Source organism: Temnothorax longispinosus, chromosome 11, assembly GCF_030848805.1.
Source record: "Temnothorax longispinosus isolate EJ_2023e chromosome 11, Tlon_JGU_v1, whole genome shotgun sequence".
Taxonomy (NCBI): Eukaryota; Metazoa; Arthropoda; class Insecta; order Hymenoptera; family Formicidae; genus Temnothorax; species Temnothorax longispinosus.
In genome coordinates, this window is record NC_092368.1 from 4,314,682 (window position 1) to 4,331,372 (window position 16,691).

The following is a 16,691-nucleotide window of genomic DNA, read 5'->3' on the forward strand; positions in this document are numbered from 1 at the left end:
GAGTCGATATCGGGGGGATTGAACGGCACGTTCTCGTCCGATTGTTCGGTCGCTTATTCCGCCGATGGGACGTGACGAGTTTGGAATAATTGCAGGAAGACGAGGGGTACGCTGATCTTGAATTCGCAGTCGGCGCGCATGCTATGGTGCAAAGTTATTACATTCGCATCGGCTCGATGTCAGGAGCATACAAATTGATTATCCGGTTGAAAGTGACAATTAACACAGGAATTACTAGCTAGATGATTCATCGATATTCGTTACAATTTCTTTATTGACGTGTAGCACTATCTTCTTCTATAATATAACGGAAAAAAATACGAGAATAAATTAAACAGATGTAAAATATTTTAAAGCAGAGAAAATTTATTGTTATAAATGAGAGTCTTTCACGATGTCAATTTAAAGTCAATTCTTTCCCTGCTTAAATATCGCGGATAAAAGGTCTCTTATAAACTCTCCCTCTCTCTCTCTTCCCGTTCTAATTCTATTGTATAATGAATTTTTGTCCCTTTTGAATGAAATTCAACGCTATTCACGGGGAACAAACGGAAATGAAATGGAGCTGAAATACGCGCGACGTTGATGAGGCCAAAAGGACGCGGACTCTCGCACGCGCGCGCGTATACGTTACGCAACCGCATCGAGACCATAATGTCCGGCCTTGCAAAAAGGGGCCCGCTGGAATGCAGATCCTTTCAAAGGATAATCATTTCTCGGGAATACACACGGCACTACCGCTATTCAGGGTTCGATGAATATTGCATGGAAACCGTTCGAGCGGCTCGCCGGTGTTTAGCGCTCGCGAACGACCGAGACACACGTCAAATATTAATCCTTAGAAATACCCGGCTTTCTTCGCTCCCACGTGCATCATCACACAGGCTATTTTACGACCTATCGTAAACGAAAAGCATAGTTTAATCAGGAAATTCCACGATCCATTCGAGCTATTCTCACATGATTGAGAATTGAAACGACGTACTCGTCGCTATTTTTAACAGGTTCCCCAAAAGAGTGTTGGCTAATTTAAAATTAAGAAAATATAGCCTACTTTCCGAAATTATTTTTCGAACAATAAAATTGTCGTTTATGCTAAAGTTAATTAACTATATATATAATAAAATTGTCGCAACATACACACATTTAATATATATTAGTACTTGCCTCTAAAAGGGAAAAAAATGATTTAAAATCATTTGAAGAAATAAACTTTTGAAACAATATTAAAGTCCGGTCATAGAACTATGCGATCTAATCTCATCTTAAATTATTTCTCTAGCGAAGTGAATACGAATACGTAAGGCGAAAGAGAACTACTCGTGTAATTTCATTTTGAATAACTGCTCGTGCTCAGTCCCGCGGACCATTGGGAAACCACGCGATGCAAAGAAGGAAGACGGAACCGACGCGGGCGGCGGGAAATGAGTTTTACTCTCTTACGTGGCACGAGAGCGCGAAGCGCGCTCGTTCTTACGTGTCGCGCAATTTCCCTCGCGGCACGGATCCTTTTAACATCCGCCTTTCCATCGCCGTGCGATCAAATATGAGCAAAGTTGGCTGGTTACACATCGGCATTTTTATTTACGTAAATCATCGTACCTCCTCGCCTTGTCCGACTTTCTCCTACATAAATATCATATATTACAGGTGTATCAACACATTCGTTTAACTTAAACGTTAAACACAAAGCTCTCGATCGTTAAAGACCCCAAAATCAAAGAATTCTAATCCTACGTAATTTTTTCTAAACGACTTTTAATATCATACTTAATAATATTTAGTATTTATATTTAAAAGTTATTTATTTGGATGTTAACAGAAATATCGTAAGAAGTTTTTTCATATTTCGCTTCTTCCTACTTTTCAATTTAATTTGTAGCGCAAAAAAATTATCCTCGAAATTCTAAAACAACTCGAGGTGTCTCAAACAGTTTATATATGCTGCTGGCATGAACGTGTAGTCGTAGTCGATACTTCCAAAAAATCCACGTCAGGGATCTCTAGGGCAGAATATATTAGCCGCGCTTTTTAGGCTCCGCACGCTTCACGAAAGTTTACCGAGATCGCGTCTCAGTTAAGGTAGAGATTTACGATCTTTCCTGACCTACGGTCCTCGGAAGTTGTTTGCCCGGCTTAAAAAAAGCGAGGCGTTAGCACTTATTGGAAAGATAAACCGGAATATAGAACCGTGAGACACGCGGCTTTTCTCTCAATGTCCAATTTCGTCTTTGGTAAATATATGTATATGTATATTAGGAGAGAGTGACCATATAATAATACAAATATATATATTACGAGAAAGTGAGAGAATATTTCGTTAAAAAAAGTGACCCTCTGCTGAAGAATGCTTGACTTATGTATATTCAAAACTCGGTATTTCGAGCACCGGTCTTAGTAGACGGCTATTAACATGTATAGTAAACGAATTTATGCTCTAATAATAATTATTAGAAAAGCAAAAAGTCACAAAATATACGCCATCAAATTGCAATATCACAAATCGTCTTCGGCGTGAAACCTGCGACTAATACAGTTTAAGATTTATGGATTGCTCCGAGACACGTGCGGTCGCACCCAGAGTGCCGTCATTTCACGTTAACGGGCGTTAACTCGAAAAGGTTAACGAGTGTGTCTTCGCGGTTGCGTATATATAGCGGTGCTGCCGACATTGTATCTCAAATGAACATTCCACGGCGAGCCGGGCGCTTCGTAAATCAGAGTTCGAGAGGTTAAACGGGACTTCCGCGACGCTGCTCGTGTTCCTCCGTTGCCCCGCAGAAATGCACGCGGTGAGGAACACGCGCGGCAGCAGCCGAAGATGGGCGAGGCAGGTGGAGAACGCGGCTGAAAGATGAACGGAGCCGCGCGGCGCGGCGCGACGGCGGCAGAGAGAAGAGGAGGCGAGAGGAGCCGCGAGAGGAGCAGAACTCGCGGAGAGAGAACGAGCGGAGGACGCGTCGGTTGAGGAATGCTCGTGAAAGTCTCGAGCCATTGAGCACGACGAACGAGGCTCGCTATATCGCGCGCTCGCCATTCGCGCGGCGCGCTCTGCCCTTATCTCCCCGGGCCCCTTAACATTAGGTAAGAGTTTATGGCGGTCTGCACACGCCAAGGTCTCGTTTCCGCGTACCAAGGTTACCGGCAACCTAAACGAGATGAGAATTCGCGGAGATGCGGTATGGACTGCTTTACTGTATAGCAATAACGGCTGTTGTGTGGGAGTGCAGGATGCAAATCGCATCGAGAGTTTAGAATTAAAAATAAAAGTCCTATCCGATACGGCGCTGAATACCGCCTTCGATAAAGTCGTTTCGTCTTTATAACGTAATTTTATTATACCATCGCTTTTTAGTATATTATGATAAAACTTCACCGACAGCATGCGCGATTACTTAGAATGTAAACAGGCAGGTATTTTAAAAAGAGAAAAGGAGGAGAGGTATATATGGCTTTCATCTCATTTTAATTCAGTTATCCATCTCGTGGAGATGGTGTCGATCACCTTTCGGAAGCAAGAGGCGCAATGATCGTTAACCTGGAACCTGGCTGACCCACAAAATCCAAAAGGTGAGAGCTGGAACGCGAAGTCAAGCCACTCGGATGAGACTCTGACCTCTTACTCTCGTCTTGATAGCCACGTATTAATTAATGCGTCGCGTCGCCTTGCGCGGAAAAATTGAGCTTCACGCGTTACAATATTAATACATGATATATCGAGCTTTCTACTAAGAATATTCTTTAAATAATAATAAATGTGTGCGTGTGGTGTATTATTAATAAAAAGGTCTATCAAAATTTACTAATTAAAGCGCTGTCTTCATCAACTTGCCATATCAACGTCGACACAAAATTTACATTTAAAAAGTGTAAAAGCATTAGTATTACGTAAGACTTTTATCCAAGCAACGTGCAAGTCACGTCGATAGATCGCGATATATAAACTCAATAAGCAAATCGATCATCAATTCTTTGATGATGACACGCGCAGCTATAATCTTTAAGAAACATCACCTTGGGTGCGCAGCCGGAGTCAGCTTCTCGTCGCCAATACGCAAAAGTCGGATGACGAAAACACAGCGGGTCGCCATTTAATTCAACCGTCACATATTTGATACGCACGACACCTTTACTGATTTACCATTCAGACATCCATTCAGATTCGGTCTTTCGTCGAGAAACTCCGGCGTACAGCAGTCATCGTCGTGACTCTCCCAAAATATGTTCTCCGTCGTCCAACGTTTCATTCGCGACGGTCATTCAATTTTCGTCTCACCTCTGACCTCCGAGCATACTCCGAAACACCGCTACGCGGCATTTCAGGTTTCAGGATGCTCCACGAATTCATTTCGTGTCGCTTACGAATCTATAATCGCGCATCGCTATACGTTCCCGACACGTATCCAATTAATTCTGACGCTAACCGGTATGTATAAACGCGGTGAATTCACGAAGCGCGGTTATATTACCCGTTGATTTATTATATTGATTCACGCTATCTGGATTTACGATGCCTTTCAGGCACGCGTAAACTTTGAATATCAGGAATAATCATATCGCTCTCGACTAAAATGAAGAATTATACAATTTCGCAAGACGAACGACTGAGACGCACGGCACGATAAGGTAACTAATGCACAAATAACATCCTTTCCTCCACGTGATACAATACAAGTGCAATCAAAAGACAATAGTACGTATACACACAATATATAAAATAAGACCACCTATTTTGTGGCCCGCCGACGATACTTTCGCACGACGTCTGCGTTATGCCGCGTTAACTCGCGTCCGTTAAATTAAGCGAGGTGTGAAAAAGGACGCTCGCGAGTGTGAATAATGAATTTTTCGGAAGGCGGGAAGGGAGGGCACGAATTTCGGTGCGAGAACCACGGCGGGTACCGTAACTTGGTGAAAAAAGATGGCTATCGCGCGGACGGTCGACCGGCGGAGATGCGGAGGGCGAGATGCGGATTCGGCACGACCGCGACGGGAGGAGTGCAAATATAAAGTTCACGATCGGCGCACGAACGCGATGGTAGGCCGCCCGCCGCCGAGTATTCTAACGGGGCAACGTCACGGCACGTTAACGTTCTACCAATGCGGAGGGGCTACCTTTCCGCGGTCATTTTCCATACTCTGTCGACCAGAGATCGCAGATCCGCGCATCGTTTCCGCGGCGCACCGGTTCCGCCAAATTAATCGGCGAATCGTGGCCCGATTCGTCTACAGTCGAATGGAGAGGGACTTGTCTCGCTGACGCAGCGACTGACTGCAACATTTTTTCCCCTCATTTATATCTTGAGACGTTTTGCGGAAAATTGAAATGTATAACAAAATGCTTCGAGAGGTGTACAGTGATAACTTATCGCGGAGTATCCTAAAGAAACAGGCCACCTGTCAGAGTGAGATCATTGGCTGCAGTAATGGAGGGTAAAAGTACTGCCGACTTAATTTATCTCAACGTGCGGGAAAGTAAATGTGGAGTGGAAAATTCGCGGAATGCGACGAAGGGAAGGAAACGACATTCCGAAACGCAGTAAGTCGCGGCGAAATACGACATTTATAGCCGCGCACCAAAGAATCTCGTACGGGAGATATAACCGTGCGAAATTTTTCAGCTGTCCGTCCGCGGCTACTTCTCATTCGGTTATACCGCGAAAGCTATAACATCTCCTCCGCCGACCGGTGCTCGTAAAAATCGCGCATTGTGTTTGGCTGCAAGCGGAAAGATGCGCTCATCTCCGTCGGCATTGTTTTCCGTCTTAGAATATCGCCCGCCGCGCGACTATTCTTCTTATCTGGAAATATCTATCGCAATCTGCGTCTGTCTTTCACCGCTGTGAAAAAAAAAACCAAGACACGAGAAGACACGAAAAGACTCGACCAGATTTGCAAAATAATTCTACCACATTCCACAAGTTCTCTATCACAGTAATTTTATTTTAAACGGAGCAGTTTGGAGAAAATCCGGGTAAATATCGTAACTCTCGATTCTGCATTCTAAGCTTTAAATTAATTACCGTCGATCCTTCTCGAGTCTCGAGCCTTTAACTGCGAACCTCTCATTCAGCATTCTCCGCAATCGAACCCCAGTTACAATAAGGTAAGAACAAGTTTCGAAGATTCAAAGACACGCGAATTTCTCAGAACTTTTTGCGAACTGACAAACCGTCGTAATATTTGATAAAGAAATCCATTAATGATAATCCGCGGTAATGATAGCGGATTAATTATGAATACGTTTTTCTTCTCGAGATGAGCTACGAAAAGACGTTTCACTGAGCCCTTGGACATAATGCATACGACAATTCCGTATCTTTTTCGGGGTTAAATGGGCCGTTAGCCTAAATGAGTAAAAATTTAGAACGTAATGCAAAAAGCGGCGGCTTTCCCACGTTTAAATACCCATAAATCTCGACGATAATTAGACGCGCATTCCCACAACGCGGCATGGTTGCAATAACCGCCTCTAGCGGAGGTTGATCACCTGCAAGGGAATTATTATAGGTAAACAACTATTTTCACCTCGGCGACGCTACCGATGCAGCGATGAAAAATCCGGATCACGCGCAATGAAAATTCTCGGCGCATTTCTTCTTAACTTATGCATGCAGGCATGTTCGCACGCGATATCGCCGTGTATGCGTGTACGCGTACAAGACGCTCGTGCGTACAAGACGCACTTTGACTGGTGGACTCTGGCGCGTAACAAGCACGGCCATAACTAAACGCGGACCCGATGGGTCGCCGATCCGCGCGTTTCGGGATTTATAGTCACCGCAAACGATCGATGGCTCGGCAAACGGATTGCGAGAATCGCCTGGATGTCGCGTTCCTCTTTCCCTTTTCGCTTACCCTCCATCCTTGCTGTCACACTCTTTCGTTTTCCCGATTCTCTTTATTTCCGAATATTGTGATTTAAAAATTTTTAAGATGGCTTATCACGTTCGACAATTATGCTCGGTGCAATTAAAATGCGATTAAGAGGAGCGATTTACGAGCAATGTGAAATATTCTGAAACACAACGACGTCTAAACGAGCTGGTTTTGTCGAGCGAGAGACGACAGTCTATAAAATGAGCATTCCGTCTACGTCTATCTAAAAACATATAAAATGAACATTCCGTGTACGTCTATCTAAAAACAAATTTAAAGATAACGACATATCCAATGGATATTAACCTGATTAGCTGCATGAGAAACGTATCGCGACGCAACGTTTCGAAAGCAGGTCAACGTCACGCGAGATAGTCGAAAACTAATCGGACCCGGGACGACCGTTGCGTATGTAGATATCACCTGTGTTCTCACAAGTATAATACACGTGCCCGGCGATACGCGTGGAGAAGGTACGAATGGAAATAGGGCGTGCAACCCGCTCGCCGTGTCAACGAGCGTATGCGCGTGCCCACGTGCGAGTGCCGCAATTTTCACGGCGAAATTAATCGCGACTCACGATCCATTTTTCGCTATTATAAACTGAAAGATTCAACATTGGGGGCGCTAGATTTAATAATCTCAACTCCGAAATTAATCTCTTCGAAAAAGTACGTTAAATCAAACAAACGTGGATATTTATTATAAATATTAAATATATATGTATATATATTTATAATATAAATATCTAGATGTAACAATCTCAACTCCGAAATTAATCTCTTCGAAAAAGTACGTTAAATCAAACAAATGTGGATATTTATATTATAAAAATATATATATTTATTTAATATTTATTTAATATATTTATTTAATATATTTATTTAATATATATATATTTATAATATAAATATCCACGTTTGTTTGATTTAACGTACTTTTTTGAAGAGATTAATTTCGGAGTTGAGATTATTAAATCTAGATTATTAAATCTAGCACCCCCAATGTTGAATCTTTCAGTTTATAATAGCGAAAAATGGATCGTGAATCGCGATTAATTTGTTTTCGTAAGTTATCTTATTATATTTCAAGGCTTCTTTTCGAGAAATTCGAGAGAGGTACATTTTTCTTTAAAAATATAATATCGATAGCGACAGGTTCGCGAGTCGTGAACGTTTGTGAATAATAGTCGCGTCGCGTCGTGTTCGCGACTGCAGATAAATAGAGGAACGTTTTGCACATTAATATTAATGCCCGTCTATCCTGTCGTTTTGATGTGCGCTAATATCGCGATCGGTGATAAAAATTCGCGCGTCCACCGCTGCGAAAGTAAATCATTGCGGCGAAATATATCATGAACGCGCGCGCGCACGCGCGCGTTCGAATAACCGACAATTTGTCTATTGAAATTATTCCGGGTAAATGCCGCGCGTGTGGCACAGCATGTTAATTGTGTATCGCGTTATTTCAATACGCATTACTCATGCATTCACGCGCACCGCGCGAACGGCGCGCGCATAATTTATTTCCGTGCCATGCTTTAAGGTTTTAATCCTTTCGTTATTTAGAGAAACGTGCCTGCGCCCAACGTATACCAAAGCGCGTGTCTCGAATCCGAGATACAATAATTTTTACGCGGGGAAACATTAAGTGAATGGAATAAATAATCCGGCAAAATAATAAGCTCGACACGCGCGCGCGCGCTTTTGAATTTCAACCACGAAATCAATGACAATGATAAATTATCAAGTCGCGCGATTTAAATTATGTCGTTAATCACCTTTGTTTTTACTGTCAAGTCGTGTCAAGTTTTTTATTTTATCTAAGACAAACTGAAACTGAAATTCTAACCGAAAAAAAGAAACAGAGTTTAACAAGCCGAAACTTTTTCACGATCAACACTAATTTTACAAACATTGACAGACGAAATCATCAATATTCTCAAATAACGTTTCGTTTTTCTACACACGGAAAGTTACTCCGAGACACATAATTCGAAAGGTTTAAATCCCGAGCCGATCGAGCGCTCGGTCGATCGATCCTCTTTGACAAAAGACGCAAAATTAAGTATCACTCACTCAGGACACTCACCGATAGATCCGCGGCGTTGCTCCCTTTCCCACGACGCCGTCGCCGCCGGGCTGTCTCAGACGGTGAGGAAAGCGAACTGTGTCCGGGAAGGAAACTCCTCGACGCGACACTCGAACTCGCGAACCCAGGTCCGCGGATGGAGCACGGGAGATCACACTGCACCGTCTGGAGAGAGAGAAAAAAATCATTCACTACGCGCTCTGGATCGCGCAGGCAAGCGGCGGGCGACCGGACGGATGTCACGCACTTGTCACGATCACTGTCGACTGCCAAACGCGGACGTGATCACGACGCGATTACGATGGGGAACCTCCCCCTCGTAGACGTTTTTCCGCGTTCTCGAAAACACGCGGCGCAAAAACGGTACCGCTGCGCGCGCGCGCGTACGCAGCTGCGACCACCTGCCGAACGCGGTGTGCCGTGTTTACATCGCACGAGGCGGCAAGGGGAGGAAGGAGTAGGACGGAGTGCGCGAGCGCGCGACGTACGTTACCGCTACCTGTCGCTCCGGCGTTTCGCGGACGAGTGCGGCGGGCTGCGCAGGCTCGCCGCGCCGCGTAGCCGAGACCCGTCGGTGGTAGGGATGGAGCGCGCCGCACCACCTTCCCCCCCCGCCCGCCCCGCGCCTGAGCTACGCCACCCGCTCGTTTACCTCTCTCGCCGGAGAACGGTACACCTTTTTCCATTTCGCTCTTCTCTATCAGCCTCCCCCGGGGCACTCCGCGGATCTGTGGCGGATCCTTCCTTCGCGCGCCGCGACTTTTTCGCGCAGGGGGACGCAAGGACGGCTCTCTTCCGCGGGAAACGAGATTGATAACGCGACGCGAGGCGGTCCGCGGTCGGTGGCGCGTCCGCGAGCTCAACCGCCGTGGCTTAACTCCGTATTAGACCGTTAGATTGAAAATTGTGATTGCGCCGTTGGAAATTGAGACTCGACCAATCAGAAGCGGGCGAGCATGGGGATCATAGGGATTACAGATCAGAATTCAGAACGCATCTTGCGATTTTTAATAGCAATTTCGGCCAATAGCGCGTTGACTTTCGATCGCGTGATAATCGCGTGTCAGACAGCTCAATTTAAGTCATGTTCGCTACTGTACTAGTAACTGCATTAGCCATGCCACCGAAAATAAAAATATTAATTAAAGAAAGTCTGTTAATGTCCCATACACGCATATTAATATGTATAGCAACGTGACTTTTGATATATTTTTGATTTTAGTCGATAATGCAATCTTAATCTCAATAAAACGATATAATTTGTTTTAAAAAATGCACATTGGAGAAATGGACTCTTCCATTCATCGTAACATGTAAATTTATAATAGAGCAATAATGTGTCAAAAGATCTGCGTGCTAGTTCTAATTACAGTAATTATAAACATCTTGATAATAAATCCAACAATTCCTTAATGAAATCTAGCGTCTGTAATGTCATTGGATCCGTTATTGCTCTCATCAGTTTTGACAATAAGTGATGTTCTCGCTTTCGAGATAACGGCATATGAACCAATGCGATGAATGTAATTACCTTGATTAATTATTTTTAAAAAGCTATTCGTGCAATTGAAGAATCATTAGAATCGAAGAATGCGTCTATCTGTATCGTTGAAATAATTATACGTTGGGGGCCGAAAAATGGACTAGTCCATTCGGAAAATGCAAATTTGAAAAAAAATACTACTATGTTAATTTGTTTACTGGCTCTAATTACAAGATTCCTATATGATTTGCTTCTTAATTCAAAAATATTAATCAAATCTAAATAGCCTCTGTGCAGAAATTATAGGATTCTTCAATGCGAACATTTCGTTTTGACTATAATAAAGTGCTCTCGCTTTCGCGACAACATGAATTGTTTTTCAATACGACAAAATGATAAATGTTAATTTGATTAATTATTTTTAAAGGGTTAATCGTGCAATTAAAGTATCATTAAGACTGATATCGAAGAATGCATATACTATTATACATATATGTTTATATGAATCGAAATAATTATATGTTGTAGGCCGCAGAATGGACTAGTCCATTCGGAAAATGCAAATTTGGACAAAAGTACTACTACGTTAAAAATCGGTTTGCTGACCGTTATTTCAAGACTTGTATGATTTACTCCTTAATATGACAAGTATTAATAAAATCTAAATAGGTTCTGCGAAATTGTTTTGATCAAGTGCTCTCACTCTCACGAAACTAGCCTGTGAAATGATTCTCAATACAACAAAAAGTGATAAATGTCGTTAACTTAATTGTTTCATCATTTTTAAAGAGCCACTCGTGCGATTATAGATTTATTAGAATTGATATTAAAGATGAATGTATATATCCATATCGCCTAAATACGTAATCATGTGTCGTAGGCTGAAAAATGGACTGATCCATTCGTAAAATCCAAATTCGAATGATACTACACGTTAAAAATCGGTTTGCTGGCTGCTATTATACAAGCCTTATGAATGATTTGCTTCTTAATTCAACAAATATTAATTAATCTAATTGGCCTCTGGGAAAGCATATCATTCTCTATTACGAGCATCTCGTTTTGAATAAGGGCTCTCGCTCTTGCGACACTAGCATGTGAATCGATTTTCATTCAACGATAAAATATTAAATGTCATTAACTGTTTTAATCATTTTCAAAGGGCTATTTGTGCAATTAAACGATCACTGAAGTTGATATCGAAGAGTACATATGTTAATATCGTCTAAAAAAGACCGTATATTTTAGAACAAAAAATATACTGGTCCACTTGTAACATGCATATCCGATAGGAGCATTATTAGCCAAAATCTGTTTGTCAGTCTTAATTTCCAGCTTTATGCATTTACGTCCTTCTGTCTGCTATATAAATATTAATCAAATCTATGTAGTATTTAGAAAATCATTGCAGTCTTTAATGCAATTACTAAATTTTGGACAATATCTTGATATTTGCTAAAGAAAACTGTACACTGCAGGCCGCGTGTAATGGACTAATCCATTATCGTAAAATGCAACTTTGAAGAAAAACAGCTATGCGGCTTAGAATCTGCTTGTTGATCCTAATTACATAAATTACACAAGTAAATACACGTTTCGTTCTTAAATCCAACAATCCCTAAACAAATCTAATATCTGAAAAATCATCGCATTCTTTATAGTTTTGATCGAATGCTCTCGCTTTCACGACACTCGTATGTGAAACCATTCTCGATGCGGCGAGAATGATAAACGTTATTAACTTGTTTATGGTCATTTTAAAGGGCTACTCGTGCAGTTAAATGATTATTAAGGTTGATATCGAACAACGTGTGTTTTATATTTCGTAATAATCGGGAGCGTGGTTGCAGGCAACGTGCACTTTGCGGACGGAAAAAAAGAGAAAGAGAAAGAGAAAGAGAGAGAAAGAAAGAGAGACCGCCCGTGTCAGGTTTCGGTGGACGATCAGGAAATTACGGTGCCTCGGGCCCCCGCGCGCTCGACCGCCTCGTTTTTTCGCCGGTGCACTTAGCCGTGTGCAAAACCCAATCACGATCGATCCGAACGAACGATTCGGACGGACCACCGCGATACCGTACAACGAACAGCCGGTTTTGCGATTATTAGGGCCGAGAGAGATATGTAGGAATAAAAGGAATAAAGAACGAGATATGCCGATGTAGCCGGCGCGCAATAAGATAATGGCTAACGATCTGTGATTGCCGACAATGCCGACGTCGTCGATGTTAAGGAAACGTATTGCCAACGACTTGGCTTCTGTATAAGAATCTCTTGTTTGAACCTTAGTTATTTAAATAAATTAGTATTATTTCCCTACTGGTATTTACTTTCCCATTACTGACTTTAATGTTCCTATATCGAGAATAACGTACGCACATTTTGCGTAAACTTATAAAGTCCGTATTTAATCTTTTTCCTTCATCCGCGTGTCCCTCGAGTTAATCTGCAATAAAAATAAATCGCACAAAATGCATGCATTTAGTCGAATATTTACACATGAAACGCCTCAACACCATGATCATGATCGCGTCATCTTGCGTCGTCGAATATTCGCAAGACACGCCAAAACTGCACGGTGGCGTCATCTAGTGAATATTTCCGGTATTATCTTACCAATAATATTGATTTTATACTCGAATTCTGCCGAAAAAATGATGTACGCATGTTGAATCGCAATCAAACTTATATTTATGATAATGACTAAACAAATGTATAAAAACAGCATTTTTACAGCCTTAAAACAATAGGAACTCAAGTTTCAAGGAATATCACATTTTGATCGATGGACATTTGCAGTTGTCTTGCGCGAATATAACGAAATTTCACAATTTAAAAAAAATAAGAAAATGCACGAGTTTAAAACGAATGTAAAATATTCTATTTTTATTGGAAAATGTATCTGTCGCGGTTCGAGACAAGGAAAATTTTAGGGATTTATCCGTGCCTTCAATCTACAACTATATCTTTGACTATATTCAGGCTTTTAGGCTGCAAAGTTACGAAAAGACTGAAGTTACAGAGAAAATTTATTAAATAATAACATGTCACGCGCGCGTTAATATTGTGAGCTAGAGTACAATGCACAATCTATTCATTCGCATTGATATCAGGTGTGTGCTATGTACAAATATCTACAACAAATTAGGATTATTTGTGCGGCGGCCACGTCCACTGGTTGGGCGGTGCTTCCTGCATTAATTTCTCCCACGGTTTCCAGATCAACATCTTCTCCGCCAACGATAACTCGTTCTTTGCCTGTATTATAAGCTCCTCCACCTGTCCACAACCTATCTTGGCTTCTATATCTTGCACGCTTTCTCTCTGTGAAATATAACGCTTAATCAAAAACAGCACACAGTATTATTACATAGAATAATTGCTGCCGCTTCAAGGAACATTATTTTCACCTCTTGCATGATTTTCAGTCTATTCTGAACAATCCCCTCCGTTTCTTTCCGATAAGCGTAATCCTTCGGAAACGTTTGTAGCACTCTCAAAATTCTCTTGTATAACGGAATTAATTCCAAGTGAGGATTCGTGCAAACGGCTAACCCTTTTAAATTCGTAGACTGCAAAACGAAAGACGATTGTGTTAATAAAGCGAATGCTGAGTTCCTGCAGTAAGGAATCTTTATTATTTATACTAGAATCGACGAATATAACGTGAACGTGAATTGTGACGAATAATATCTTAAATTAAGCGAATTTATTCATGCTGCACGCATAAATTAATTACCTTTTTGAGTACACCTGCCATGGTCAGGGCAATATTATCTAACACTTGATATATTAGAGATCTCTCTTCACTCCATCAGTATTCTAACCTCAAAATTTATACCGTCGTGTATTCTTTCATTCGGGTGAAAGATGACGCTCTCGATGAGTTTCGGAACGCACTATTGTAAAATCTTATTCCAATCTGCGCGACAGCTTTTTGATATTATTTTCGATGTTAGGTTTCCAAAGAAACTTAAACAATGCATATTAATAACATAAGCATTTCAATAATTAAAATAAATATATGCATCTCTTAAAGACCGTAGAAAGATCATTAAACTTATCGAAATACATCCCGATGAGAAATAGTGGATCGAAAAGAAACAAGTAGCCAACAATTTAAAGATAGAACGTTCATTTATTTTTTCTGTATATAGAAAGTTATGTTTATCGGTTAGACTTGGCAACACGCTCCAGTTCGTCCTTCTTCTTGATCGCGTACGAATTCGACGAACCCTTAGCGGCGTTAATAAGTTCGTCGGCTAAACACTCGCCGATCGTTTTAATGTTGCGGAATGCGGCTTCTCGCGCGCCAGTACACAACAACCAGATGGCTTGATTAACGCGACGTAACGGGGATACGTCAACGGCCTGTCGCCTCACCGTACCAGCGCGTCCAATACGCGTGGAGTCTTCTCTCGGGCCGGAGTTGATGATGGCTGTGACAAGAACCTGAAGCACAAATATTCAAATCAAACAAGTGTAATAACATCCACGCAATTGCATAAACATACATTAATTAAATACGACTTGTACTAAGCGACGTATTATCAAGATAAATCTTATTTTGTTAATAGTAAACTTTCAAATTAAATTCTTTAAGATGTTCCAACATACAATTATTCGTGTAAAGATGCAAAAGTTAAATGTAAGGCCCGGTCTACAATCAGTCGTATGTCGGAGTCGGATGTCGCAACGTAGCCGATGGTCCAATGAGAGTATTTCTTTTTCGGAAACGAATTTTCCTCATTGGATCATCGGCTACGTTCCGACATCCGACTCTGACATACGACTGATTGTAGACCGGGCATAAAGCAAGCTTTAAGTAGTGAACTCACCTGCAGAGGATTCTCGCCAGTGAGAAGGTGAATGATTTCAAAGGCGTGTTTAACGATTCGCACGGCCATTAATTTCTTTCCGTTATTTCGGCCGTGCATCATAAGAGAATTCGTAAGACGCTCCACAATGGGACACTGAGCTTTCCTGAAACGTTTCGCCGCGTAGCGCCCCGCCGAATGTGGAAGGTACTTGGCATTCTTCTCTTTAACTGCAATGTAATCCTGCAGAGACATATCGTTCACTTGTACGTCGTCGCAGTTCCAACGTCCGAACAATTTGATCTCGGGCAGTTCGGCCGGCATCGCTACCGGCAATGTATTTGTGGTTGCAACCACCATGTCGTCGAAGGCTTCTTTCTCATCCATTATTTATCTGTTGAAGAAAAAGAGGAAGCTGTTAAACCACATAACAATTTTCTATTGGTATTCCGAATTAGTCTCAAAATATATTTATGCTCCAAACATCTAATTTTAGGTAACTTCTAAAATAGTGTAACACTATAAAAATATTTTTTAGATTATAATAGACTAATATTTTCTATATATATGCCTATCCGTTAAAAAAATATAATAAATACACCAGAAATAAAGCGACTCTCAGCAAATTATGAATATAAAACCAGGATATATCAATAAATCCTTGCAATCTTTATTGATAGATAAAAGAAATAAATTTGCCGCATTCAGATAAATTCATTAACAGCTATCAAAAGAAAATATTTATATTTTCGGGAGGGACGGGTTGCTTTGTTTAGACCGATATGCCAAAATGTGAACGGCGAGGAAAAGTCGATGATACGGGACGAGGCAGTTCCGCGTCACAAGGTGATCATAAACGAGGGGAGAACGCTCTAATTCGGTTAAATTTCTCAATGAAAAGGTCCGACCGTCCGACGAGCGTGAAACACTGGAAAAACACATGTGGCCACGCGGTCACATGTACCGCTGTCCCGGGCGTGCTCTTCTCGCGCGAAATCCCGCTCGCTTTTCCGCACCTGTACGATCACTCACGGTTCCCGCTCGTCCTCGATCGCTCAACGACGCCGATTTCGCGCTACCTCGCGACAAAATTACCCCGGCGAAACGACTATTTCTATCCTGGGACTTACGTTCACGTCTTCGTCCGTGCAAGCGTGAATAGGAAAAGGCCATTACACCACGAGCGCCATCTACCAATGGTCGCCGGATTTTGATACGCTAATCAAAGTCGCAGCCCGACGACGGAGGCGCAAATTGGATATCATTAATGCGTTTCGCGGCTCCAATGTTCGCGCTTGTAAATATAAATGCGATTGTAAATTGTGAACGTAGATGCGATGAATGACACGAATTAAATATTCAAGAAGCACACGATTGCTGATTTGACTGTCGAATGTAGGTGTGTTCTTTGTAGTTGCACCAGT

The 16,691-nt window shown here is 41.8% G+C and overlaps 3 protein-coding genes across 9 annotated transcripts in view; all 3 read right to left on the reverse strand.

Annotated features, from left to right (window-relative positions):
- LOC139821857 (uncharacterized) overlaps positions 1 to 9,822 on the reverse strand; it is a 67,413-nt gene extending 57,591 nt beyond the window's left edge. For 5 of the 7 annotated variants that reach the window (XR_011734367.1, XM_071793217.1, XM_071793218.1 and 2 more), the window contains exon 1: positions 8,971 to 9,530. The gene's annotated coding sequence lies outside the window, so the exon portion shown is untranslated. Of the gene's footprint in view, positions 1 to 8,970; positions 9,531 to 9,622 lie in introns of those variants that run through there. The other 2 variants (XM_071793216.1, XM_071793215.1) reach the window with 2 other exon arrangements.
- Positions 9,823 to 13,461: 3,639 nt separating this feature from the next.
- Positions 13,462 to 14,344, reverse strand: Nd-13b (NADH dehydrogenase (ubiquinone) subunit ND-13B). The gene is made up of 3 exons (XM_071793198.1): positions 14,190 to 14,344; positions 13,861 to 14,022; positions 13,462 to 13,774 (listed from the first exon to the last, which is right to left on the reverse strand). The coding sequence occupies exons 1-3, from the start codon at positions 14,208 to 14,210 to the stop codon at positions 13,601 to 13,603; spliced, it is 357 nt and encodes a 118-aa protein (XP_071649299.1). The 5' UTR covers positions 14,211 to 14,344; the 3' UTR covers positions 13,462 to 13,600.
- A 224-nt stretch (positions 14,345 to 14,568) lies between these two features.
- Rps5a (ribosomal protein S5a) lies at positions 14,569 to 16,484 on the reverse strand. The gene is made up of 3 exons (XM_071793197.1): positions 16,398 to 16,484; positions 15,289 to 15,661; positions 14,569 to 14,902 (listed from the first exon to the last, which is right to left on the reverse strand). The coding sequence occupies exons 2-3, from the start codon at positions 15,652 to 15,654 to the stop codon at positions 14,618 to 14,620; spliced, it is 651 nt and encodes a 216-aa protein (XP_071649298.1). The 5' UTR covers positions 15,655 to 15,661; positions 16,398 to 16,484; the 3' UTR covers positions 14,569 to 14,617.
- Between the last annotated feature and the right edge of the window lie 207 nt (positions 16,485 to 16,691).